This window comes from Mercenaria mercenaria, chromosome 15 (assembly GCF_021730395.1).
Source record: "Mercenaria mercenaria strain notata chromosome 15, MADL_Memer_1, whole genome shotgun sequence".
Taxonomy (NCBI): Eukaryota; Metazoa; Mollusca; class Bivalvia; order Venerida; family Veneridae; genus Mercenaria; species Mercenaria mercenaria.
The window spans coordinates 45,884,360-45,910,908 of NC_069375.1; the positions used below are offsets into that span (position 1 = coordinate 45,884,360).

At 34.7% G+C, this 26,549-nt stretch overlaps 1 protein-coding gene across 2 annotated transcripts in view; it reads right to left on the reverse strand.

The window, feature by feature from the left end:
- Positions 1-26,347, reverse strand: part of LOC123552658 (uncharacterized) — a 126,397-nt gene extending 100,050 nt beyond the window's left edge. The window contains exons 1-11 of one of the 2 annotated variants that reach the window (XM_053525161.1): positions 26,100-26,347; positions 21,126-21,803; positions 12,178-12,205; positions 10,800-11,369; positions 9,264-9,335; positions 8,306-8,692; positions 5,409-5,624; positions 4,431-4,552; positions 2,465-2,531; positions 1,590-1,732; positions 840-906 (exon numbers count right to left, since the gene is read on the reverse strand). In XM_053525161.1, the coding sequence (XP_053381136.1) occupies positions 840-906; positions 1,590-1,732; positions 2,465-2,531; positions 4,431-4,552; positions 5,409-5,624; positions 8,306-8,692; positions 9,264-9,335; positions 10,800-11,369; positions 12,178-12,205; positions 21,126-21,746 (2,293 nt within the window). In that variant the 5' untranslated portion in view covers positions 21,747-21,803; positions 26,100-26,347. Of the gene's footprint in view, positions 1-839; positions 907-1,589; positions 1,733-2,464; positions 2,532-3,248; positions 3,347-4,430; positions 4,553-5,408; positions 5,625-8,305; positions 8,693-9,263; positions 9,336-10,799; positions 11,370-12,177; positions 12,206-21,125; positions 21,804-26,099 lie in introns of both variants that reach the window. The other variant, XM_053525162.1, reaches the window with a different exon arrangement.
- Positions 26,348-26,549: the final 202 nt, after the last annotated feature.

Sequence of the window (26,549 nt, forward strand, 5' to 3'; positions counted from 1 at the left end):
ATATCAGCAAACTGTAAAAAATGGGTTTGACTCCAATGGTGCATACAATATTAAGAGAATACAAAAGCATAAAAAATGAATAAAACAATGAGTTATATGCATCTGTGAGAAAAAAAGTGAAAATTAATAGATTTAAAAGATCTGGAAAATCTTTTAAATCTATTAATCCATAGACACTATTAATTGACTTTGCCATGTATTCAGACAGAACATATTTTCATTAGCCTATTGGTAAATGGCATAATTAGATACGAAATAATACATATTGTAATAATGTTTAAATGATAAATAAAATCTGGAAAGTAGATCCCTCGGAAGCACCGAGAACAATGCAAACAGTGAAAATTGCAGACTTGGTTTGATTGAGTCTGTTCATGAGCAGTAATGGAAAATGCAACACTGTCCACGCCTCCTAGCACCGGCTTAAGCAGTATTCAATCTTCAAATCTAAATGAATTGAAATCAATGATCCCGAAGGACCAGAAAATATAACAACACTGAGATGAAGTCGGGGCGGCTTTTTTTTCGGCCGCCACACAGCTTAACACCCGCTGTTGTGAAGTAAATAAAATCTGGAAAGTAGATCCCTTGGAAGCACCGAGAACAATTCAAACAGTGAAAATTGCAGACTCGGTTTGATTGAGTCTGTTCATGTAATAAATAAATAAAATAATAGTTCAGTCTAATCTTACTTTTTGAATATGATACGCTACTAAACAATTTTACAACAGAGCTCATTTGTACAAGTAGACAATTAACAAGAGCGATAACCCCTTAATTCATTGAGAATTGAAACATATTGATAGCCTATGATTCCTCTTTGTAATATAACGGCATACCTGGTAGTAAGGTCGAATCTTCCTCTCGCTCACATGTACTTTTTTCTGTTTCATCTGTACAAATAGCCTGAAATTCAAAAGAGCAGAGTCAAAATAATTATATATATGCATCTACTGTCATATGACGTAGATTTGATGTTGACAGGAATGACTTAATAAACGTAATTATGATAAAAGTTCTAAAAATATTAGTTTGGATGACGAAAAGCCTATCTATTACCTAAATTAAATGACAAGAGAAGAAGGTTAAATTATTTCTGCATTTACTGTAATAACTTTGCATATCATCTTTTAACTGATAGGGCAAAAAGTTGCATTTTGCTTCTCGTTACATAATGATAAGTTCTCTAACATTAATTTGTGTATGCTTGATTACTCGGAAAACCTTTCAGATGTTGCTTTCTGCATGTCCTCAAACTTAACATCAATTTGGTTAAGAAAACCTTTCGAGGGACTTTTATTACAGTACTGTAGCATAGCAATATTATCTACGATACAATGGATTTAGAAAATACTAACATATGAACATCAGTATCTTAAAAGGAGGCCATTGTCTTATAGTTATTCAAGCACCATGCATACTTGATAAATGAAAGTCGTATTATATCGATATATTTAAGGACGCGATGTTAAATATATTCAAAGACAGACTGTGAAGACTATTTCATTGTAATACGTCATCCTCCGGGTTTAATTAGGTGAGCTATATCCTTAAATGTTTCGTCTAAAAATCTATCTGAATGCTCTTACCGTTGGATGTTCCGCTGCTTTTCTTTTCGCATCAAGTTTCTGATTCTCCCGTTCTTTTTCAGATGAGTACCTGTCCCCGGCCCTGTCCCCGGCCCTGTCCTTTTCATCTGCACCAATACCACCAGAGTCTGATCCCTCTGAATCTGCAGGAACTTATTTATTGTACTAAAATACCTTTTGCAATATTTTGAAACAAAAGCTGGTCTTAACATATATCAGCTAACTGTCAAATATTGTTCCCCTTCAATAATGCATACAAAGTGAAAAGAATACAAAAACATACAAAATGAATAAAAAACAAGCAGTTCATGATATCATCTGCGTAAAACAGTGACAAATATTCTGGAAAATCTTTTAATCTTGTTAATCCATAGAGTGACACTATTTTTCGACCGGGGCTAAAATAAAAGTAAAGGGTACAGAGAAATATATAATGAATAAAACAATCAGTTTATTATATGCATCTGCGTGAAAACGGTGAAAACAAATCGGTAGAAAATCTTTGAAATCTATTAATCCACGGACACTATAATTCAACCAGAGTAGATACTCTCTAAGCTGTTGAATAACCATGTCGCTGCTAAATTGTAGTCTTATGTTACAATTACATACCAAGATAATAAAGGGTGTATAAATGACTTTACCATATATTCAGACAGACTATATTTCCATTAGCCTATTGGTGAATGGCAGAATTAGATATAGAATAATACATATTGCAATAATGTTTAAAAGAAAAATATAGTTGTTCTACTCTTACTTTTTGAGCTCAGTTGTGCAAGTAGATAATGAACAAGGGTGATAACCCCCTTAATTAATTGAGAATGTAGACAAGTCTATAGTCTATGATTTCTCTTTGTAACATAACGATATACCTGGTAGAAAGGTCGAATCTTCGTCTTGCTCACATGTACTTTTTTCTGTTTCATGTGTACAAATAGTCTGAAGTTCAAAATGTCAAAAAGTCAAAATAATTGATATATATATATATATATATATATATATATATATATATATACCGTCATGTGACGTATACAGTCATGTGACGTAGCTTTGGTTTTGACAAGAATGGCTTAAAATATTATGATAAAAGTTGAAAAATGAGTATAGATGATGAAAAAGCCTACTTATTACTTAAACTAAATGACTGACGAAAGAAGACAAATAAACAGATAACAGAAGAGAACTGCCTCTCTCTGCATTTACTGTAGAAACATTGCTTATCATTAACATCTTTATTAGTAGGGTAAAACAGTTGCATTCTGTTAATTGTCACATAATGATAAAGGTCTCTAACATTAATTTGTCTATGCTTAATTTTGTAAAAAAACTTTCAGAAGTTGCTTTCTGCAAGGTCGCTTATAATTTACATTAATTTGGTTTGTGTTTAGTTATTTCAAAACAAAAAGGGGTTATAAGATACAGAACAAACGTTCAACAAAACAAGAACAGATCTGATAATTAAAATGAAGCAGAATAATATGAAGTACTTTGAGAAAGGTTTATACAAATATATGTTTGCGCATGTTAATTGAACACACTTATATTGGTTTCTCATAAGTAGTTGAAAAGAAAAGAGTTTTGTTCCGTAATAACTGGTGGTTCATCAGTGCAGTGAAAGGAAACGTTGTTAGTCAACAAGTCGAAAATCATGTCAGATCAAATTTGTGTAAAGATTCATCCATCCATTCAGTAGTTTTGGGGGAGATGTCGTTTACAGAATTTGTTGACGACGAACGGTCAAAGGACCGTAATGGCTGTTTTTGACAAAACAGAATGATTGGTGGATTTTTCGTAAAATGTCACTAAAGAAAATTTGTGTAAAACTGTTTAAAGATTGGGTCTTCTGTTTCTGGCAGGAAACTTTCGAAAGTTTCCGATATGTACATATTGGGAAAAGTGACAATTCCCACTGACGGCAATGTTTTATGACAAATCAAATTAATTTGAATATTCTCGGTAGAAGGTCATACAATGACCATTTGTGTGAAGCTATTTGTGTAATCCAGTAGTTTCATACGAGAAACTTTTTTAAGTTCCATTATATACATTTCAGGAAAAAGTGACCACGAATCCTGGCGGCCATGATTTTTGACGAATCAGAATAATTTGAACAATCTTTGCAGAATGTCGCACACGGACAATTTGTAAGGAATTATCTTAAAATCGGACTAGCAGTTTTAAGAGATTTTTTTAGAGTTCCTTTATATACCTGTATAGAAAAGTGACCTCGCCGCCGGGCGGCAATGAGTTTTGTCCACTCGAAATTATTTGAACATCCCCTATAGAATATTACAGAATAATTATTTAAAAATCGGACCAAAGATTTAGGAGATGTCCATTTTCTTTGCAACCAAAACGAACCATTAATACAACTTTGATAGATGAATATCAAAGGCCCCAGCGTGATCACAATAGCTCACCATGAGCATTTCGCGCTCAGATGAGCAGCTAAAAATGTGAAAATATATCAGGCACAGATTTGTACAATCGTCTAGTGGTCCAGTAGTGTATACAAATAAAATATTTTTATGGATTTTATACTGCTTTAGCTTTAGTACCTATTATTCAATGGACAAGGAAAATAAAAAATACATGAATATCAGTCACTGAAGAAGACAGCAATCATTTTTATAGTTATAAAAGCACAGTATAAAGTTTGTGAATGAAAGTAGTATTGTGTCAATATGTAAAATAAAACGATGTTGAATATTTGATGATAGATTCTGAAGACGATTTTATTGCAATTGCTCATTCTGCGACTTTGTTTAAGGTGAGCTGTAACATTCAAATAATAATTTACAGAGCATTTCAATATAAATTTCAATCTAAATGTTTTACCGGTGAATGTTCCAACGCTTTCATGTTTGCATCAAGTTTCTGATTCTCCCATTCCTTTTCACTTGAATGTATATCCTCCGCCTTGTCTCCATCAGTACCACCAGAGCCCGATCCCTTTGAATCTGCAGGAACTAATATATTGTAGGGAACATTCCAAACTAAAAAAACGTTTTGCAATTTTTATAAAAAAGCTAGTCCTAATACATATTACCAAACTGTCAAATACGGGAAAAAATACCTACGACTTAGGCATCCAATATCTCGCTTAATTACTGCGGCGTTTCATTTTCAAGACTATGTTTAACGTCACAATGCAGACTTACTATCTATCTCTGTAACAAATTCCGATATAGCTAACGCCTATGAAAAATATAATTATTATGTCTGACGCATAATGAAGGAATACAAGTTTGTCGAACCTTCAGATTATAATATCTTGTCACTTGTTGTAAATGGAAATAGCAATATCAGGTTCGAAAGTCAATGTGTTGGTGGTTACGAGGCTCTGCTGATTTAGCCTCAAAACAGATATACTCATCTGTATCTACAACCGATGCTTGACAATTTCTCTTGCATACCATGTTGTTCTATATCAAAGAATAAATAGAGCTGGCGAAATACTTTCGTTGCAGTACTCTTTCTTCTTGTAGCGTATTTAAGAAAAAGCGCGGACAATTGACGACAATAAAAACTTCATGTCTTTTATATGATATACAGCATCCTGATTTAGTTCTATCGTTTGTAGCGTAACGTTATGTTTTTAACGCAAGAAACCATGACTTGATATAAGGAAAGAAGACCAGCTGTCAACGTATTCGACTTGTGTCAAATTGAACAAAAACAATACATAATCAGTGCATGGATTGATAGTTGCCAATAGCAGCAGTAGAGTCCTCTTCCAAATGGGTTTTGCCGGCATATGTACAATCACCGGAAACGCGTCTAGTGTGCAAGAAAAAGATAAATTAATAACAGTACCTGTTTTGTCAAATACATCTCTAAAATCCAACAAATCAGGGGTCATATATATCGATACAGTTTCCTTTAGCTCCTCTGATATCTTTCCGGCAATGATATTTAGCCTATTTGTAGTATTTTCGTTTTTCAGTGTGTCTAGTACATATCTCATTCCATCAACAGACGAGCATTTCAGTGGGATACTTAGTCCTTTGTAAGATTCATCTTCAGTGTTATCTACAACAGCAACTTACTTGATTGCGTATTTAAACAAACTTAATTAAGTGAATCTGGGGTAAACTTCCCGTTCGTTAAGTCAGTCAGTGGGTTATTTCCTACTTCATAAACGGGAGAGTTATAACAAATTATTGAATCTTGCTTTCCGTTCAGGAAATAGAATCTTATGTTTTGACTTGTTTTATTAAAAAGATCCACTGCATTAGAATATACAAAAAAGGCAAGCTGAATAAGAATATACCATGGTATCACAATATCAATATTCTTATTTATTTTCATCGTTCGGGATATTCCAAATTTCATTTTTATTCAACACTAAAACTCCTCAATTTCAGAACTCCAGAATTGGAAACATCACTTCCCGAAAAATATAAAAGTATAAAAATCGATAGTAAAACACTTTTGATTTCCAGAACCAAAACGGATAATATTGCCAAATGCTTTTATTAAAAGAGATTGATCACTATGTCAGACTTTGTGTTAGCCTTTGCCAAATAACCAATAAAACCATATTACAACGTTCCTGCCTAAGTGTTTAGGTGTTTCGTATATTTTCTGGTCCTTTGGTCATGGAGTCCATTCAATAAATGTGCAATAGAGTTCCGCTTAAGCCGGTGCTAGGGTGTGTGTTGCACATTTTATTACCTCTTCTGAATAAGGGATCTTTTTACAGATTCTAGCATGGAAGCAATGGGCAATAAAGTTGAATTATAATCTAAAATGCTTTACTTTGAGTCACGTTTAACGGCAAATTTTTAAACAATTTAAGGTATAAGTCCATGTTTCGGAGAAAAAGTTTGAACGTCATCAAATCATAGAAAGAAAGCATTGTTTTACATGAAAATTTAACAGCGTATAAAACATTTATATCATTCTACAAAAACATTGTCAATTTACTGATATATGTATTGAATTCCGGAAAGGGACTGCATGAAGGGGCCACACTTCTGGACAGTTCACCGCCTTTAAAAACTCACCATTTTTTAAAAGCTGTGTTACAAGTCTTCGTTTTGATGCATTTGCAACATCGTGCGAGTGTTTAAATTTTACATAACTAGGTAAAACATCGTTTTTGACAATTGTTTACATTTATTTCTTTACAAATGACATTCTTATTTAAGGTAGTTCTGCACGTTTGATAAACCGGAAGTGATGGCATAACGTCATTTATCCGGAAAACGTAGAATAAAGCCTGGATTTGGCGTACGGAAATGAAAATCAGTTTTTGAATTAAAGGCAACCTGTGAATAAATTTATTAAATTGTAACAGTCTCTATCTTTCTAAAGTTAAAATATGATATTAAAACATCTGTCACGTTAAATAATTTAAAATAATGTCTTAAAATTAGCTTTAAATAGGCGGTTCACTTAAATCATGGCCAAACATCTCGGGAATTAGCTCACGGACCTATACATTTTATTTACTATATTATAGACCATATGTTTATTCACGCTTGTGAGAAGTTTCATCAAAATCTACATTGTGGAAAATTTTCTATTCGCGAAAATGTTACGAAAGTTGCTATTTTCCCATAGACTCCCATTTTGAAAAATTGCGTGAGGTCCAATTTATTCAAATCAGTCTAGCAAAAAGTCAAGCACACGACCCTATCATTTTTATTTGCTGAATTTTCTAGGTATATTCTGAAGTTTTAAAAAATCAGAGTTTAATCAAATTCTACATTGTAGAAAACATTTCGATCCAAACATGCAGAACTACCTTAAAGGGGGACAGCTCATTAAGAATATTTTAAGTATCCAACTCTGTGGGACAGAACAGTAAAACTTGTAGTTGACAGATAAGTTGTGTGTCAAGATGCTGTTCATTCGTTAAAAAAAATCTATTGTTTTGTGATATACTGCTAAACCTTAACAACTATCAGATCATTATGAAATACCGAAAAGTGTTTATTATTATATTGTCATCCCTACTGAAAGGGCCAACCAATGTGGCTTATGAGACACCAACATACATTGAACAGCATTACTTCCCGATACCTATTTTATAATGCCAGGCACCAGACAGGTAGGCAATCGGTTACCATTATCTAACTAACTGGCGGTTCAACAACCGGTCTCTCTTCAGTAACAAGACCCGCCTCTGACAGGCTTCGACTCTTCGACCTCCCGATTGCAAGGTACCTTATCCATTAGGCAACCGCAGCTCGGTATACATGTTATACGATATAAAACTATACATTCTCGAATAGGAAGACATGTCTCCAGTATTTTTTGTTACTTTGTGTTGTAACAACACTTAGGAAAAACGTAGGTTTATTTACCAAACAAAAATCCCCCTGCTGCTAACAAACCACATATGTTCTTTAATTTCCGCTTAAGTTCAAGAAATGAATATATTAAAAAGGCCACACGTGTAATCTCTTCTGTAAAGAATTTCAAAAAGCGTTTCTTGTTTGCAACAGACCTATGTAAAATCGACTTTTACAACTTTTAAATCATTTATTTCAGTTGTCGCAACATGTTCGAAAAGCCGGTTTTAATTTTGACTAATGAACTCGTTTCAAAATTGTTCTAAAACCAATTAACTTATTAGATAACCGGCCATAGGCAATACAAACAGTCCATGCCGGCGATATACACAGCTACGTTAAGCTGCAGCTTTGCCTACATTAGAACATGTATCCTTAATTTATAGGACAAAATAAAAGTGTAATACGTACCGACATTTTGTGTAAGTCTGGAAAGACTTTCAAGTGTGACATGTCCTTGCAAAAGAAAAGTATCTTCAAATAAATAATGCAACTCGTCTGAAATATTATGAAGTCTCGCTTTGAAGTGATGACTAGCACAGTAGTCTAAAATGTGTATCAATCCAGAAGGCGAAGAACTTTTGAATGACAACAGTATGCAGCTTCGTTTAACTCCAGCTGGTTTCACATCTGGATGTGTGTTAATACTAGCAACAAGCTTGTCGGTTTCTGTCCTTATTGGATTGGTTGGAAGATCTGACTCATGAAATGAGGCTTGGAGATTTCTTTCAAGGGAGTCTTCCGCATTCTTTTTCGTTTCATCGTTTTGACAGGTTGTCAATATCTTTAGTTCTAAAACTGAAATTGTAAAAATGTGTTATGATAATGATTATCAAATAGAACAAAATGTTTTATAATATAAGTAAAACAGTTAAAAATGGAGAAAACACATTTGGAATAGTGTATATCTCAATATTCCGGTTATCCCAAAGAAATACTCAAATCCCGCAAAATTTCCTAATTAATCTACATGCGTGTACTTTACCTTCGTTTAAAACAAATAAGACATGTTTCAAATATGTTTGAACTTGAAGTCTCGTCAGTCGAATTCCTGTGTATCAACGTCTCGATTCGTGGGATAAAAGTTTTGTTACCTTCATAAGCATGCAATTTGAGTACAAATTATAAAATAAATAATAATAATTAAAAATGCGTTTAAATAGTACTCTCAAAATGTATGTGAAATGTATCTGTCAAATATAGTGACATATGCATGTATATGAGGCTATGGTTATGCATTTAGGAAAAACACATGTATCGGGTACCATTTTATCTCAAATTTTAGTTATCTAAGCCTGGTCATTTGAAAGTCGGGATACAAAGTTTCAACTGTACTTAAAGTTGTTTTGAACCAAGCAAGTTGTCTCACCGTGTTCTTTCATGAACTTTATCCCTCTGTCGCTTTGCTGTGTCAGTAACTGCCTCAGTCTATTAACGGTTTCTGACAAAATAAAACCCCGGATAATTCATGTTATTTCATAATAAAATCAATCATAATGATGACACTTTAGTCACCACGTTAGTGCTGTCGTTAAATACAAAATCACAATGAACTTAAAATGTTAACATTTCGTTTAAGACACGCGTTTTGAAATTTTACACTGTCTTGTGCACACTTTGTTAAAAATTTTTATTAGTATTTCAATAGCGAAAGTTGTATGTAACATATCTTCCTGGTGGACACAATATAATACTGATCAACACATAAAACTTTCTTTTCCTTTAGATGGGGAGGTGTTACGTACAGGTCATTCCCATTCATGTTCACTGTATATTTTTTAATATTGATGACTCAATATCACATTTTGTATATGCAAGTTCAAAATTATTGTTAGCACAGATATACATTTGCTAATACCCCAGTCACACATACGGCGCGGATAGCTACGTCTAGCTATAGAAACGTAGTAAGCCGTATCGATCTGTACCTGAGCTGTACGGATTGGTACGAATTGATACGGGTTACTACTTTAAGGTACGTCTCAGGTACGGATCGATACGGTTCGATACGGATTGCTATGTTTCTACCCGTGGCTAGACGTAGTTAACCGCGCCGTATGTGTGACTGGGGTATAAGGTGCAAATGCGGACCACTTGAACTCCTTTGTAGGTGCGGTACCGGTATGCGTAGTGTTATGTGCATGCCAATTTGTTCACTGTATTTTTGTATTGATGACTCATTGTTTACCAAAAAAGCCTGTCTAGTTGTGAGACATCAAGTATGTTAAGTATGTTTATAAGTTACAGTTTTCTAAAAAGTTCCATAAACATGATGTTTACACTATTTAAAGTCTGGATTTTTCTAGAATCTTCTTTTTATTCTTGGTGATACATGGAAGTTCTTGGACCTTCTATGATGCTTTACAAAGGAAACTCTCTGAGGAGAAGACAGAACCTTCTGTAAGATCTAATCAAAATCTTAATAACAAAATATTACCAGTTTGGATAGTTTACATTTGATGGATTTACATTAACATTGTGGGTTTAAAAGATATCACTGAAGAGAGTATTTATATTCTTTGGATATAATAAAGTAGTTTGGACTGTTTGTGAAATATTTTTGAAATTTATACTAGTTGAATTTTAATTTGACCGGGACGGGATTTTGACTATTTTTGCATATTACTGCTTGTTTATATTTTTTTTCTGTTACCTTAAGTATTTTCAGTAGCAAGCAATTGTTACCCTTAGTCATAACAAGCTTTTGAAAATACGTAGATTGGGAAATATTCACGTTTTGTTTTCTTTTCACTAACATTTGCTGTTTAAGTATTAAGCAGCATTTGGGAAAGAACAAGTGTAACAATTATTTTATAACTAAGGAAATAAGGCTTTTGACACTTAAACAGTAAAATAAAAGCAACGCCAAAATGCCCAATCTGCAGTAAATCAATTTGATTTTTACCTTTGTGTTTGTCTTTCAGGGTCTTCACGGGCACGCCAGATCTCCTGAGTTGATCTAAATACTCATCAGCATCACCACCTTCGGATTTTTTCTTGTAGCGATTGATGAGAATCCCAACTTCAAGATTTCTCTCTTCGGAAATGTTCATTGAAAGATGTTTTAAACTACTTATTAGATCTGTCCAAACTGACATAAAGTCACTTGGGTCTAAAGAGCTTAAAGCGTGATCAGCATAATAGAGTCTTGCTGTTTTTATTATTTCAATATTGCTGATGTCACCTTTATTCATATCTGTAAATACGAGCAAAATCACCGATGCAATGAGTCCAACATCCCAACTTGTATAATCTACATTGCTAGGCTCTGTTGGGAAGATGCAACTTTTGTATTGTGTATCAACATTTGCAAGTAGTACTTCACGGTTGTTGAAAAGCAGGGTAACAAGACAGTCATCATGCTTGTCTAATTCCCTCTCGAGTATCCCACACAAAACAAGGCGTCCACCATCGAATAGAAGTTTTATATAGCGTACATATAGGTCTGGTGTTTGATCAAAGTACTCTTGAAATTCTACAAATAGATATAATCATAAGGAACAATTCACGCATTAGTATACAAGTCTTACAAACAAAATCAACATTATAACTAGATAGACGTGCTAATGATTAAAGATATAAGAAGATCATTTGAAAACATAGGAGACAAAACAAAACATTAGCGGACGCGATTTGATTAAGCCTCTTCACGAGAGCGACCGTGGTAGCCTAGTGGAAGAGCGACCGCATCGAGTGCGGGAGGCCGTGAGTTCGATCCCCGGTCGCGTTATACCAAAGACGAAACAATGATACTTATAGCTTCCCCGCTTGGCGCTCAGCATTAAGATGCTAATACTAGGACTGGTCAACCCGGTGTCAATATAATGTAACTGGGTACGTGTCTACGGTGTGATATTTCAGTGAAGCAGCACTATAATTTTGGGCATTTTGTTCAAAGCTTACAAGTAGACACCGTCGTTTACATGACTGAAACATTGCTGAAAAAGACGTTAAACACACATACGCACACGCACACGCACGCACACACACGCACGCACGCACGTACGCACGCACGCACGCACACACACACACACACACACCCTTCATGAGCGATAATGAATTGCCAAACTTTTCTTTGGCTTTAGTGGAATTCTATTACACACATGTAAGAACATTGAATGGACTGGGAAGATTCTTATTCTATATTTAAATTTAAATAAAGTTTCGTAACAAGAAGCTTTTTGTCGCCTCAGTGCATCTTCGTTAAGGCTTAGGCGACGAAACACAAACTAAAAGTTGGAAAATCAAGTGAACTCTTTAAAAATGTAATGTTAAAATCAAACCTTGCGATCTCTTGATCAGTTCTTCAACCTAAAACGGAAAAAATAAAATTATGTTGAATACATGTCTATATTAAACTGTTATCAAATTTATTTGAGTAATTAGGTTTATTAGTTAATACAGTGGCTTAGACCACAATTTCATAATAGCCTTGATTAAAATATAGATAATTTGGAGTTGTAGGGCTGTTGCCAATTTATTACATCTAGCATGAAAAGTTAGTAAAGTATTACATAGCAAATATACACTGAAAAAGTATACACTTGAATGAAATTTCAGTGGTGTGAGTTGTTATATATATAACTTGAAATATCAATTAGTCACATGGTACATGTAACTGAAAAATATAAAAATTGCCCTTTTTGCGTTCAATATAAAATGTATCAACATACATTTGTACCTAATGTATACAAGTCAGACAAGGAAGGAAGTTAATCGTCAAGTCTCCTGTGACGTTAATTATGAAGGCAAATTCACACCCTAAAAAGAACTGTACTCCTCTTCTTCCTGTTGCGATCAAAACAACGAACAGACAGGCAGAAGGTAAGAAATCGTCTTAAAATTAATTATTTTGCTTTACACGGTGTGTGTATTTAAGTTAAACGATAAGTCTAACATAAATATGTGTTTATGGTGATATAATAGATGAATCAGACAAGTAATATTTGCAAAATGTTGACTGATTATGGCGTGTCAAACGTTGCAAAATTCAATAACTGTTTATGTGTGTTCTAAAATTGCATGTTTGTGTTCAGTGACTGTATATGGGTCTTCTATAATTGCATATATATGTTCTATAAAGTTATATTTGCATTTAAAATTTCAATATATATGTGGTAAAAGTCGTGTGTATATTGTATAACTTTATTTGTGTTGTATGATTGCATATGTATGTTCTATAAAGTTAAATATATAAACAATAACTGTTTATGTGTGTTCTATAATTGCATATATATGTTCAATAACTGCTTATGTGTGTTGTGTAATTGCACATATATGTTCTTTAAAGTTACATTTGTATTGTAAAATTAAATATGTATGTAGTAAAAGTCATGTGTATTTTGAATAAGCTGTATATATATGTTGTAAAAATGTAACTTATATTTATGTTCGATAATTTTGTCTTTATATATTTCATATTAAGCATTGATATGTGTGTTCTATAACTGCATCTTGGGATATGTTCCGATATTTGTAATAAAGGATTTCGTTGGATAGTAAATGGTTAGAGACCATCAATTGTTTTCCAATAGACTTACATTATAACGTTATGGCGTGTATGGCCATTTTCTTTCAAAATTGAGATTTTTTACTTCATTTATAGTATTTCGTTATAAATTTTGACAAAATTTGCTACATTTTATGCGTATAAAAAATTTTATTAAAAAAATTTCTCCCGTCATGACAACGATGTGAACAGGGTGTCATAACTTTCACACGAAAATTACTTAAATAAAGTATCCCTATTCTTCAGAATCCGGTTAGTGCCACATTGTAACGACACACGACATTTTAACATTTGAATGTCTCATTCTCGCGCTGGGTTTTGGAAAAAAAATTGCAGTGCAAATTGAGTGTCGTTGTACATTGTCGAGTGTCGTGACATGTGTCACTTTGAATGTCGCGTGTCGTATCGTTTTTCGCGTTGCGTGGTCGTGTATCGTTCTAAAAGGCGGCACACGATATTCAACGCGACATACGACAACGGGTAACGACACACGACACGCTTTCGCGCAAACATTGCAGAAGTGTCGCTTGTCGAGGTAATTATAGCATAGCGCAAGGCTCAAACCCGACACTAAGGGTCGTCCTGGTTCGAACATTGGTGCAAAGTCAATAAGCAATAAATGCAAGAAAATACGCCTTATTTTTCTAAACAAGAGGGCCATGATGGCCCTATATCGCTCACTTGAGTACCATTGCTCTTAATAATAAGATAAAAATAATCAAGTTTTGACATAGATCTTATAGGCATACACTTTAAATATCATCAGGATAAATATTTTCTTGTAGCAGTCCCTTTTGACCTATGGCTCATGTAGTAGTCATAGCCAATCTCCATACCAACTTTGAGGGTCCTAGGCTCAAATGCTGCATTTCTGTACTAGCATGACTATTCCTTACCCTGAAAGACTCAAATAACATTTAAAACAAATCTCATTAAATGCTGCTGAGGTATATTCATTTACATGAAATAAAGGGAGGTAATTTATCATAAATTCAGTCAAAAGATATCTACCCTGATTGTCCAAGTCCATTTGATGGCATAAATGATATTTCAAATCAGTATGTTCTTTGGTTACTGATAAACACCCATTGTAATTTGAAACAAAGAGAGGTAATTTGACATAAAATCAGTTCATAGTTATCTACCGTGATTGTGTCAGTCCAACTAATGACAGTAATGAAATTTCAAATGAGTCTTATAAATACTTACAGAGCTCAATCCATTTATATTAAAATCATGGGAGGTAATCATGCATTGGTATATGCATGTAGAAGATATAGAGTACAAGCTTTTACAACAACATATTAGAAAAGTAAGTAAAAGTAGAAATTTCTTACCATGGAAGACATAAAGAACGTTTCAAACCATTTTCATTAGAAGCTGCTAAGGTATATTCATTTACTTAAAAATAAAGGGAGGTAATTTGTCATAAGTTCAGTCAATATGTATCTTCACTGATTGTCCAATTCCATGTGATGGTATAAATGAAATTTCAGATCAGTATCTTCATTAGTTACCGAGATATACCCATTTTAATTATAAACAAAGGGAGGTAATTTGACATAAAATCAGTCCATAGTTAACTACCCTGATTATCTGAGTCCAACTAATGACAACAATGAAATTTCAAATGAGTCCTATAAGTACTTACTGATATAAATCCATTTTTATTAAAATCAGGGGAGGTATTCAGATAAAATAACTCCAGAACCTATGACTGGATCCGACAGATTCATCATGGAATCCAAGATTAATTGTTGTTGAACATATTTTTTAGGTTTGTATCAAACCAAACCATAAATAAGGTCTCTATATGGCTGCAAAAGCCAAAATAGCAAATTTAGACATTTAAGGGGCCATAGCTCTGGAACGCATGATGGGATCTGGCCAGTTTTAGTTGTGTGCTAGTTTGATTAAAATCAAATACAAAATATGGTCTCTATCGTGTTCACAAGGAAATGTGGACGGACGACTGACGGACAGACGGACGGACGACGGACGAAGGGTGATCACAAAAGCTCATCCTGTCACTACGTGACAGGTGGGCTAAAAATTTCTTTTTACATCGACTAAGGCTCTAAAGTAACATATTTTAGTGTATATAAAGTATTTCCATATATTATCATGCAGGTAGGAGTCTTACCTATTGATTGAGATTATGTTTAAGTAAGTAGGGTAGCCCTAGAAGTCAGGGCAGTTCATATACGGCTACAAGGTAGGGTTCGAAACGGCTTTTTTGACCATGCCTGGAAGGGTTTCGACCCAGTTGGATCCCTTTTGACCTAAACTTGTACCACTTTTATATATGGTCGACATGTTTGAACACCTGGGTGAGCCATAGGTGTCAGGAGAGGTAAAGCATGCAGGTACGGTATTGAAATTTAAACTGAATATCAGTTGATAATTACACTATATTAGATTTTGACCTTTGTTCGAGTCTCTACACCCCAGGAACCGGCCTATACCATATATGAATATGTTTGTTGATGTCTTAGCTTTACATTTAAGCTATTACAAGCCCATATGAAGCCATCAGAGCTCAGGACAGGTATCAGAAAATGACCAAACATATCATATGCTGTAGGGTGCTGGCCAAAACTCAGCTGGCCTGACCAAGGAGGCCGTGAGATTTGCTCCAATAGCTCCAAAAAATGTTTTTCATATTCCTTTAGAAAATATTTCCAACTTCTAATTAAAAATGTCAGTTTGATATATCACTCCTAACGCTTTTTACAATAAATTGAATTGATGAATATTTCGAAAAATTGCGATTAAAATTAGCGTTATACGGTCCCTATAGCAAGTCTACAGATCGTACAGACGGACAAAACTTAGCTGAAACTATTTATTTCCATAGAAATAATTAATATACATCAGATCGTGTTACTTTAGAGCCTTAGTTGATGCTTTTTGACATGTCACCCATGTTCGAGTGTCGGGTTTGAGCATTACAATATACCATTATGAAATAGTTCTTAAACAATTCTGCAAATACATGCACATTTTATTAAGATATCTTAAGTACTTCTGTCGTAATATTTGATTGAAAATGACCGATATTTGAAAAAAAATATACATGTATTAACAACATTTGACCTATATTACCTCGACATGCGAAAATTCTGCGATATTTGCGCGATAGACTGTCGTGTGTAGTTGTTCGTTGCCTTATGTCGCTTTGCATGTGGTGTGTCGTGGTTAAGCAATTTAAGTCGACAGTCGACAATTCCAGGACATTTGCCCGATATAATGTCGAGTGTCCTACATGAATGTGTGTCACGTTGAATGTCGTTTGTCGCGTCCTTAGGGCGACAAACGACAACTCAACGCGACACACGACATGACACACAACACTCGACAAACGCGAAACACGACACTCGACAATGAACAACGACACTCAATATTTTTTTTTTGCCAAAACCTAGCGTGACAATGAGACATTCAAATGTTAAAATATAGTGTTGTTGTACATTGGCGTCTGTCGCGATGCAATGTCGCGCGCCTAGTCGTGTGTCGCGTTGATTGTCATATGTCGCCCTCAAAGAGCGGCAGTTGACATTTATTGTGGCATTAACCGGTTTACGTACTATTCATATGTTTTCGTTCGATGTTTTGGTAGAAATAGGATGGTTCTTGAAAAACATGTAATTAGATATACATATTTCGATATACACGCCATTATGTAATAATGTAAGTCTATGGGAAATCAATTGGTAGTCACTAACAATTTACCATTCAATGAAATCCTTTGTTATAAATGTCGGGAACATATCCCAAGATGCAGTTATAGAACACACGTATCAATGCTTACTATGGAATGTATAACTTTTACAGCATACATATTGAATATACAATATAAATATAACTTTAAAGAACATAAATATGCAATTATACAACACATAACCAGTTATACAATATACATACGGCTTTTACTACATACATATTTATTTTACAATACAAATATTACTTGATAGAACATATATATGCAATTATAGAACACATATAAACAGCTATTGAACATATATATGCAATTATAGGATACACATAAACAGTTATTGAACAAATATATGCAATTATAGAACAAACATAAACAATTCACACTCATTGCATGAAAATTCACTCGACACTGATTAATAACACGTAAAATTGATTTGCAATCCAATAATCCATGATGTTTTATGAAATAAGCATGTATACTTCACAACTATATGTAAATAAGATGTTGCATATCTGTTGCGTTTTTGAAAAAAACTACCATTTATCTAGTTGGAAAAAAACATTCAGTGTATGCCGATTTGCAAATTTTGATATTTGATCTGAACTCGTACTTGCGACTGACACTGTATTCCATTTTGCGACTACAGTAGGCGATTTATGTCCTTTAAAGGCGTAAATAAAATACAAAATACATGCCAAAGTGTGTCTATTGATCAGTCGTCATATACATAATGTCATTTAATGTCGAACCCCTCTTGCTATGCATGTACTTATCCACTGGGGTGGGGGTGTCTGTGACTCGCTATCCTAGCTAATTATATAATGAATTGAATGCTTCATAATCGTTTACATGCAATTATTCAGTGTTGGTTTTGCAGACATATACTAACAGAAAATACAGAACTAGAAACTTTAAGTATACACAGGGTCTCTGCTTTGTCATGCAAGAAACTAACCGTCTGTTGATTCCCTATGGATGTTACGTGAAGGGAGAAATGTTACCTGACGACTTCAATGTCGATGAGATGAGACAGGAAGGGACAATAGGTTGACTCCCATCTGTCTGTCCCCCATCTGTCTGTCCGATTTTGTTTTAAAAAAGCAATTGCACCCGCAAGTACCCTGCGACTGGACATACAGCCGCGTCGTGATTACTATTTGTCGTGATTCGACCGTTGTTTCTCATGTTTGAAATAATTCACATTTAACAGTGATAATGCTTGCACAGGGCGGGAATATGTCCTTGCGGATTGAGTCGTTTTAATTGCTAAGCCTGGCTCAATCCACTTTCGTTGGTTTAAAAATGGCGTGGGTTCTACCTTGTCTTCGTTTTAATATCATAGGCAAAATTCAGATTATTTTTAAGAAACATTTAAATCAAAAGCTGTGTGTTATTTTGGTTAGTATAAATGTATGAGAAATAAAGGTAGTCAACACGGCGGCTGTATGTCCAGGCGCAGCTAGGGTACCTGTAATTGCACCTACCTTGATACTTCACACGCACACAGAGGGCAATATGTAGTACACGCACGTTAACACTTTTTTTTCGGATGTGATTCAAGATGGCCTACTGACAGCCATTTTGGTTTAAAATGTGTTCCTGTGATATCTTGAAAACTGTTGCACCTATCTTTTAAACTTCACACACACATAGAGGACAGTTTCTTTTAATGTACGTGTAATTCTTATCTGGATGATATCCAAGATGTTCGATGTAACGCATTTTCCACTAACAAGCATAGGCACGGGTCCAGCGTTTATTTTTAATTTGTTCAAATCCGTTTGGACCCGTGCCTGTGCTAGCAAGCATACACTTCGGGCCCATATATCCAATTATGTGATACTCGTGTTAAATATTCAATCGGTATGGGACATTTGCTCCCTCCCTACCTTTTGGCTGCTTGTTACTCCCCTACTGGTTGAAAAACAGTTTCGCGGACTACAGGAACGGCTGTTCCGTCCCCCTGCAATGCGCTTAAAAATCATATTCTAAATCATCGTTTAGCAAGAAGATTGTGCATTTTAGTCAAATTGTATCACAGACTCCCTTAAATTACACATGAAGTACATTAAAAGTATTAATAATGGTAAACACATAAATTAGTGTGAGCAGCATAAAATATGCTGCACAAATATTTCAGGAAATATACCCCCTGTAGGTTATAATGTAGTAATTCATCGTAATTGTCTCCGTTGAAAGACGTACCTTAAAAATAAGCCCCCAATTTTTCATTATTTTGCACTTCTGCTTGTAAAATGGGGGTGTATTTCATTCGCAGAAATGAATTTAAGTAAAATAAGACAAGTTTCATATTAAATTTCGTGTGTTTTTGACAACGACAAATTAAACTAAACTAGAGGTGTTAACTGTGCGACGCTGTCAAGAAAGCGATCCACAAATGGTTAGTGGATTCAATCTGTCGCCGTTTCATAAAAAAACTGTTCATATTTTGACAGCTTAATATTACTTGCAGTTTTCGATTACATATCATTTTCAATAGGTTGAGATTCTAGAAAGTATAGTCTTGTGCGCGACACATTATTTCATGATATTGAACATCGGTGTCAAGTTACTTCAGAATCCCTGAATACATAAAGAAGTTATGACACGGACACGGAAAATAGACCCTTTTTTAGCTTTAAGTGTCACATTAAAGAAGAAAGCAAAATATTAACTACATATTGCCGATGTTCGTGTGTATAGTTCGAGAGAGGTACGTGTAATAGTATTCAAGTTATTGCACGATCAAAGTTGTGAGGAAACACATTCAAACAGACCGAACAGACAGACCGCATGGTGACTCCTATCTACCAACCTCCTTCAAACTTCGTTTCCGCGTTATAACTATGAGGAAATAATACAGGAGCATAGGAAAAGCCGATATTTTATCAATAAGTCAGTTACAAACAGGCTAATTGATTTTACCAAACTAGTATTGTTTTTTATCCATGAAATAGCTGGATTTTTATTTAGATCATTCTTGAAGCAAGAAAAAAATGTTGACGCCGACAACGCACAATTTCTTGACAAACTCATTGATCAATCGAGTCTTTTGCTATAATTTTGCATATCAGACTAATACATTATATACAGGAACAAATCATGTCATGCTTCCAATAAAAGTCACTTTAAAATGGTGTTTTTCACCTTTTAGCTGTCAGTTTATTGTTTTGATCGGTCGCAACAGGAAGAGGGGGAATATAGTCGTTTAAAGAGTGTGAAATTACCACATGACTGATGTCTGATGCAGTTCTAATAGGATAAATGAAATCAATTGTTATTGATATGAGCATGGTAGAATGATGTAAAACGATGCCGTTTTTTGGTTTATTGTCTGATTTATCACGTTACATTGTATATATGCTTGCATTTATAAATAGTCGGATAAACGACCTCGTGTTTCAGCATCTATGCTTTGAACCGCAGTAAATTATATACCGTATTTTCCGGACAATAGGCCGCTGCACCGTATTGGCCGCAGCCGTATATTTTAACTATATCAGAAATAAAATTTAACGTATAGGCCGCTCCGGCATATTGGCCGCGGCCTATACACCACTAAGCGGCGAACATAACCATGTCGTATAAAAACTGTCCTCGATAAATAGTCATTGAAATCGGTTGTATTTTTAGGTTATTACACTTTTTAATCTGTCAGATGCAGTGAACTGTTAAGTCCGAATGTAAGTTTCTTGAGCTGTTTATAAAGGCCCTTTCGGCAAAATTGTCCATTATGTACATTTAACATGATTCGATTGGCTTTCAAAATGCAAGTGAAAAATTAAAAATGTTGATAGGCCGCATGAAAGGCCCATTTAGAAAAAATAAATTGACGTATAGGCCGCTTCGACGTATAGGCCGCATCCCTGAAAATTTCACTTTTTTAAACGTATAGGCTGCTGCCTGTTGTCCGGAAAATACGGTAATATATAATAAATAAGGCGAAAGCCTTTCTAATTCAGCAAATAATAGTACCACGATTTATAGAACTAAGAGATATTTACCTCCTCCTGTATTTTTCGAACTTCATTTTGATATTCAAGAAGTTGATCCAAGTAAAGTTTTACTCTTGTATTCTCTGTATCTACAACCAGTTTCGTGTATTCGTCAATTCTCCTCTCCACTTCTTCCTTAGAACTTGGATCAATATTTTCGATCACCCTCACTAAAATAGCTTGCACCTTATCCTTTATTTTTCCATACTCAGCTTTGGAGAGCTTCGCATCTGCCCTATGGCCAATTAGCTTATTCCTTACGTCTCTCAATCGAATGAGATCAGCACCAAGAGATTCATCTTTAGGATGAGGCTTTGTTGTCCAGCCAAGGTGAGGTCTAGCTATTGCATTTTGGAACAATCCGAATATCAGTCTGATTAATAGTGCAATATCAAACTTTTCTGGATTTGGACAGTAGGAACAAACTAGGTTATATTCAGTCTTGTTCAGAATCTTGTTTTTAAATAATTCTTTTAGTTTGCATATTACATCCGCTGATGCTAGAAAGTTTGCAATATCTTCACTTTTTATCAAATATCTAAACACTTTAAGAATTGTCTCTTTAGTGAGGTCCATACACATCAAAATAATTCGAAGGTAATATGTCCTTTCTTCAGGTATATCAGACATTACGCACTCATGAGTATGTGAATTTGCAGTACGGTATGTTTTTCTTCAGTGCTTTACCTGTAATCCGTAATTAGATCGTAACAATCTATTTTCCTATAAAGTATCTTTTTAAAATTTTGTTGTGTGAATTTTACATTCCAATCATGCAACATCGGCAAAAATATCACATCATACAATCGATTCGTGTTTTATATTGTGATAGCAAAATAAAACTATTCAAACTGCGGATATCGTTTTGAAACAACCAATCTACATTCAAGTGAACATTGAAATTACATGTAGGAAAAAATACTTCACCATGTTTTTCTATAACGTTAAAACAACATTCGTTAATATAATAATGAAACAGGCGCTCTCGAGAGAGTTAAAGTAAATACCCCCACAATACTGTTTTGTCACAGAACATTTCACACATTCATGTGTGACGATTCCGATTCAATTACATGTAAGTGAAAAAATGGAGGTATGGTTGCCCCTATCTTAATCCATTCAAGAGCAAAATATCTTATGCACATATTGCTTTAGTGTTGTATCAAAATACACATGAAATTCTAAAAACACACACACACGCACGCACACACACACGTACACACACGCACACACGCATGCACGCACGCACGCACGCACGCACGCACACACGCACCCCCGCACGCACACACACACACACACACACACACACACACACACACACAAAACAAGTATATAGGTGCCGGATAGGGAAGTATCTAAAAAAGTTAGAACTAACAATAGAGTGATACCCGCAATACTTCTTTGTCAGAGTTGTTACGTCAGAGGGTAAAAATTTCTTGTTACAATAAATTCAAGTAACAGAAAGACAAACCAGCAACTATTAGAAATAACAAAATTTTACTCATGAATTCAAGTAACAATTCAAATACCTTTTAAAAACAGAGAGAACAGAGAAAGATACAGGCCTGTCCGGCTAACTTAGCCTAGCTCTTTGCAAATAGACAGTCTGGTTCTTTAACGTGCCCGGTGTATAGCACCGATACACGCAAAGCCGTCTTTCCTGAGAAGAACCAATAAAGGCCTCTTAGGTGGGAGGCACTCAAGAGCATCTCAGAAATTTCCAGATCCTTGACCGGGATTTGAAACCCGGACCTCTGGATTGGCAGTCAAGCGTGTTACCACTAGACCACTGGCCCACCCAATGTCAGACATCAACCTATTTATTGTATCATGGAGGTTCCAGAATGTTCATGTTAAACTAAGAATAAAAAGAACATTCTGGAAAAATCAAGGACAATCTTTTCTAAAAATAACTGTCATTCACTTTTTATCAGTATTGTAGTAGAATATTCTGGAATAAAGTAGAATTATATAGTAAATACAGGATGATGTCTTAGAACTAGGTCAGTAAACCAAAGGTTGCCTAAGGGGCAAGTGACATATACATAACAGAGGAAACAAAACATTGCATGTATGAAGTTTCTGATTCAAATAAGTGAAAATATTGGGGTAGGGATTTCAAGTTATGAGTAAATGGAGGTAAAATTCATAAAAAGTTAATCTAGAAATGTGGACATTCTGTCAGAAGATGTGAATGATGATGTGGGAATGCTGTTTTAAGTTTTGATCAAGTTCATTTAGAAATAAAAGAGATAGGGTTAAACGCATTAAAATTGAAATAAAAGGAATATTATATGAAGAGGGGATTAATTCATGAAATGGAACCAGTGTTACTAAACTTGTGTTCTGTTGTTTGTGATGATGTGGAAAAACTGTTTTAAATATTTCGGTGATGATGTCGAACAACTATTTTAAGTTTTAATCAAATTGATCTAGTAAATCTAGACTTTTGAGAAACTGCATAGAAACTATGTCCTGAAATTTGAAGTAAGGAAAGTATAATTCATGGAAAGTTGGTGTCACAGTAATGGAACATAGGACATAAGATATGGGAAGTGAAGTAGAACAACTTTTAGTGTTAAAAATAATAGATTGTACGTGCATCAAACCTCTAAGGGTAATTCATGAAATATTTGTGCGGGAATTGTGGCTTTTATATCATATGATGTCCTTGATGAACTGTAATATGTGTTGAGACTCTTTGTCAGAATACCCGTAATAATAGGGCTCAGTTGTGCAGGTAAAAAAGTATAAACAAGACCTTTAATGCCAGTAAAGCAAATACCTTATTCAAAGAATTACAACGAGACCGTTGTAAAAGTTTTTCAGCATACTTCATTCACAACAGTTATTGGCAAGTGACACAAAATTAATACATTTTAGCTATCCCATTATGCATTATGCGAACCAGTTTTTTTCGTTAACATTGGTGTATAGACCAAGGTATAATATCAAACAGGAAGTTTTAAATTCACAAACAATACTATAAATAGAAATTTGAAAACATTTTGTAACTTTAGTCGTTAGTTTAATTGCACATCTTTCCATTGTACATTCTTAACATTTTTACCGATCACGTTCAACACATCACTGTCCTAGCCTTGTTAGCCAATTTTATAAGTTATTTTCATAAAAATGGTTGTTTTATCCTGCAAGACTACTACAAGTTCAGTTTCTGAGGTAACTTTTAGCTGTTATGGCTGCGGCAGGCAGATAGGAATAGTTGAACTTTATTTTTCCATTGCATTTATAATTTACACAAACACAGTACATGTCACATGACGACTTTCAAGCTTTCTGTGATGGAGAATTTTGTTAGGTTTAACGTCAAACCTACACAATTATACGTCATACGGCAAAACTATGATAGAGGAAGACCCACGATCACATGTGGTATTATTTTAAGCACTGACAGACACCTCGATAAAACCATTTATACCTCCAGCTTGAAAGTTAAGTTTCAGATAAAATATTAACTTATTTATTTTAATTCCACATCTATGTACATATCACAGTATTATGCATATGACTATTCTATCTTACAGAATGAAACATTTACTTTAAAAACAACGTTTCAAGAAATATATTTACATAGCTTGACAAGAAACATTTATTAATTTTAGTTTGTTGGGTTTAACGTCGCACCGACACATTCAGAGGTCATATGGCGACTTTCCAGCTTTGATGGTGGAGGAAAACCCCAGGTGCCCTTCCATGCATTATTTCATAACGAGCGGGCACCTAGGTAAAACCAGCCAGCTGGATGGCTTCCACACATGAGGAAATCAACGCCCCGAGTGAGGTTTGAACCAACATCGGTGAGGGGCAGGTGATTTGAAGTCAGCGACCTTAACCAGTCGGCTAAGGAAGCCCCTTTGACAACAAACAGGCTACTAAACTATTAAAACTACGTCGGAAGGAAACACTGAAAGGCAAAGAATTTATACAAGAATAAAAGCACGAGTAGAATTTATTTTAAGAACTGAGATTTCCCTCTTGTTCAAATATAATATTCGCCTTTAACGTTTTGCCTTACGTTGTGGGAAAAAAATCATAGAAAGAAAGAGTTGTTTCACATGAAAATGGAACAGCATATAGTACTCTACGAAACAAGTGTTAGTACAATGTATACTGATATAAACATTGAATTCTAGAAAAGGGCTACCTAAAGGGGACCCACTTCCGGACAGTTAAACTCCTTTAAAACTCACCATTTTCAAAGAACTGTTACATATGTCCAATATTATCCCATATCATTCATAAATTTATTTTGGTTTAGAGATAATTGTGATTTCCCACAGTGTTATTGTACACATAGTTTCACTCTAAATCCCCAAAATGTACATACCTCAATACATAATACATTTTAGGTCGATTGTAAAGGAAGTTCTAAAACTTATATTAATCGCTCCCGACACCTCATTCCTGATAGAATCCATCGCCACGAGGTTATGAGAGAAGAGAAGCCACTTTTCCTTTTAATGCTCAGCGTCAAGCAAAGAGGCTACTGGTACCGTTATTCACGTATTTGGTGTGACGCGACCAGGGATCTAACCCACGACGTCCCGTGCTTTAAGCGGACGCTCTACCACAAGGCAATCAAGGCACGACTCATGAAAGAAGAAATATAACGAGGCAAATATGCGTCTATGACTTGGTAGAAGAATTCAAATCACTTATACCTGACCTATGTGGGATCGAGCCTCACTCGGGGAGTTAATTTCTTTGTATGAGGAAGTCATCCAGCTGGCTTACGGAATGTTGGTAGTTTTACCCAGGTGCCCGCCCGTAATGAAAAACTGAACGGAGGGGCACCTGGGGTCTTCCTCCACCATTAAAAATGTTGCCATATAATCTATGTAGCGCGACGTTAAATCCAACAAAAAACAAAAATTATGCTAAAAGCTGAAACATATCAAAATATCATTTTACATTGAAAACTAAATTATTTACCTATACAAAGTAACAGATATCTTAACGTACCCGTAATCTAACATCGGCAGCCATTTTTGAAAACGAAACTTGGTAATCTAACTTCGGCAGCCATTTTGAAAACGACACTTGTCTAACTCGATTCTGTTTGCTGTTTATTCTATCTGTCTGTTGATTCCCTGACTTATATTCTATTTGCTGTTTATTCTAGATGTCTGTCGGTTCCCTTTAGTTTAATTTCTGAATCAATAAATTCCTGTTTGTACTAATATTCGTTTTATTGTTATAGCATTTAAATGTTTATATATCCTATATCATTTCGGATAGAAATATGTAATTTACTACTATATATCACTGTACGTAAACTGTTCCTCGACTCTAAAATAACTGTACGGCTATGGGAAAATCCTGAGTTATAGATCTAAACTAGACAAGCCGGACAAAACCACCTAACTTTCCACAAATGTAATTTTTAAAGGGTCTCCACACCTCTACACATTT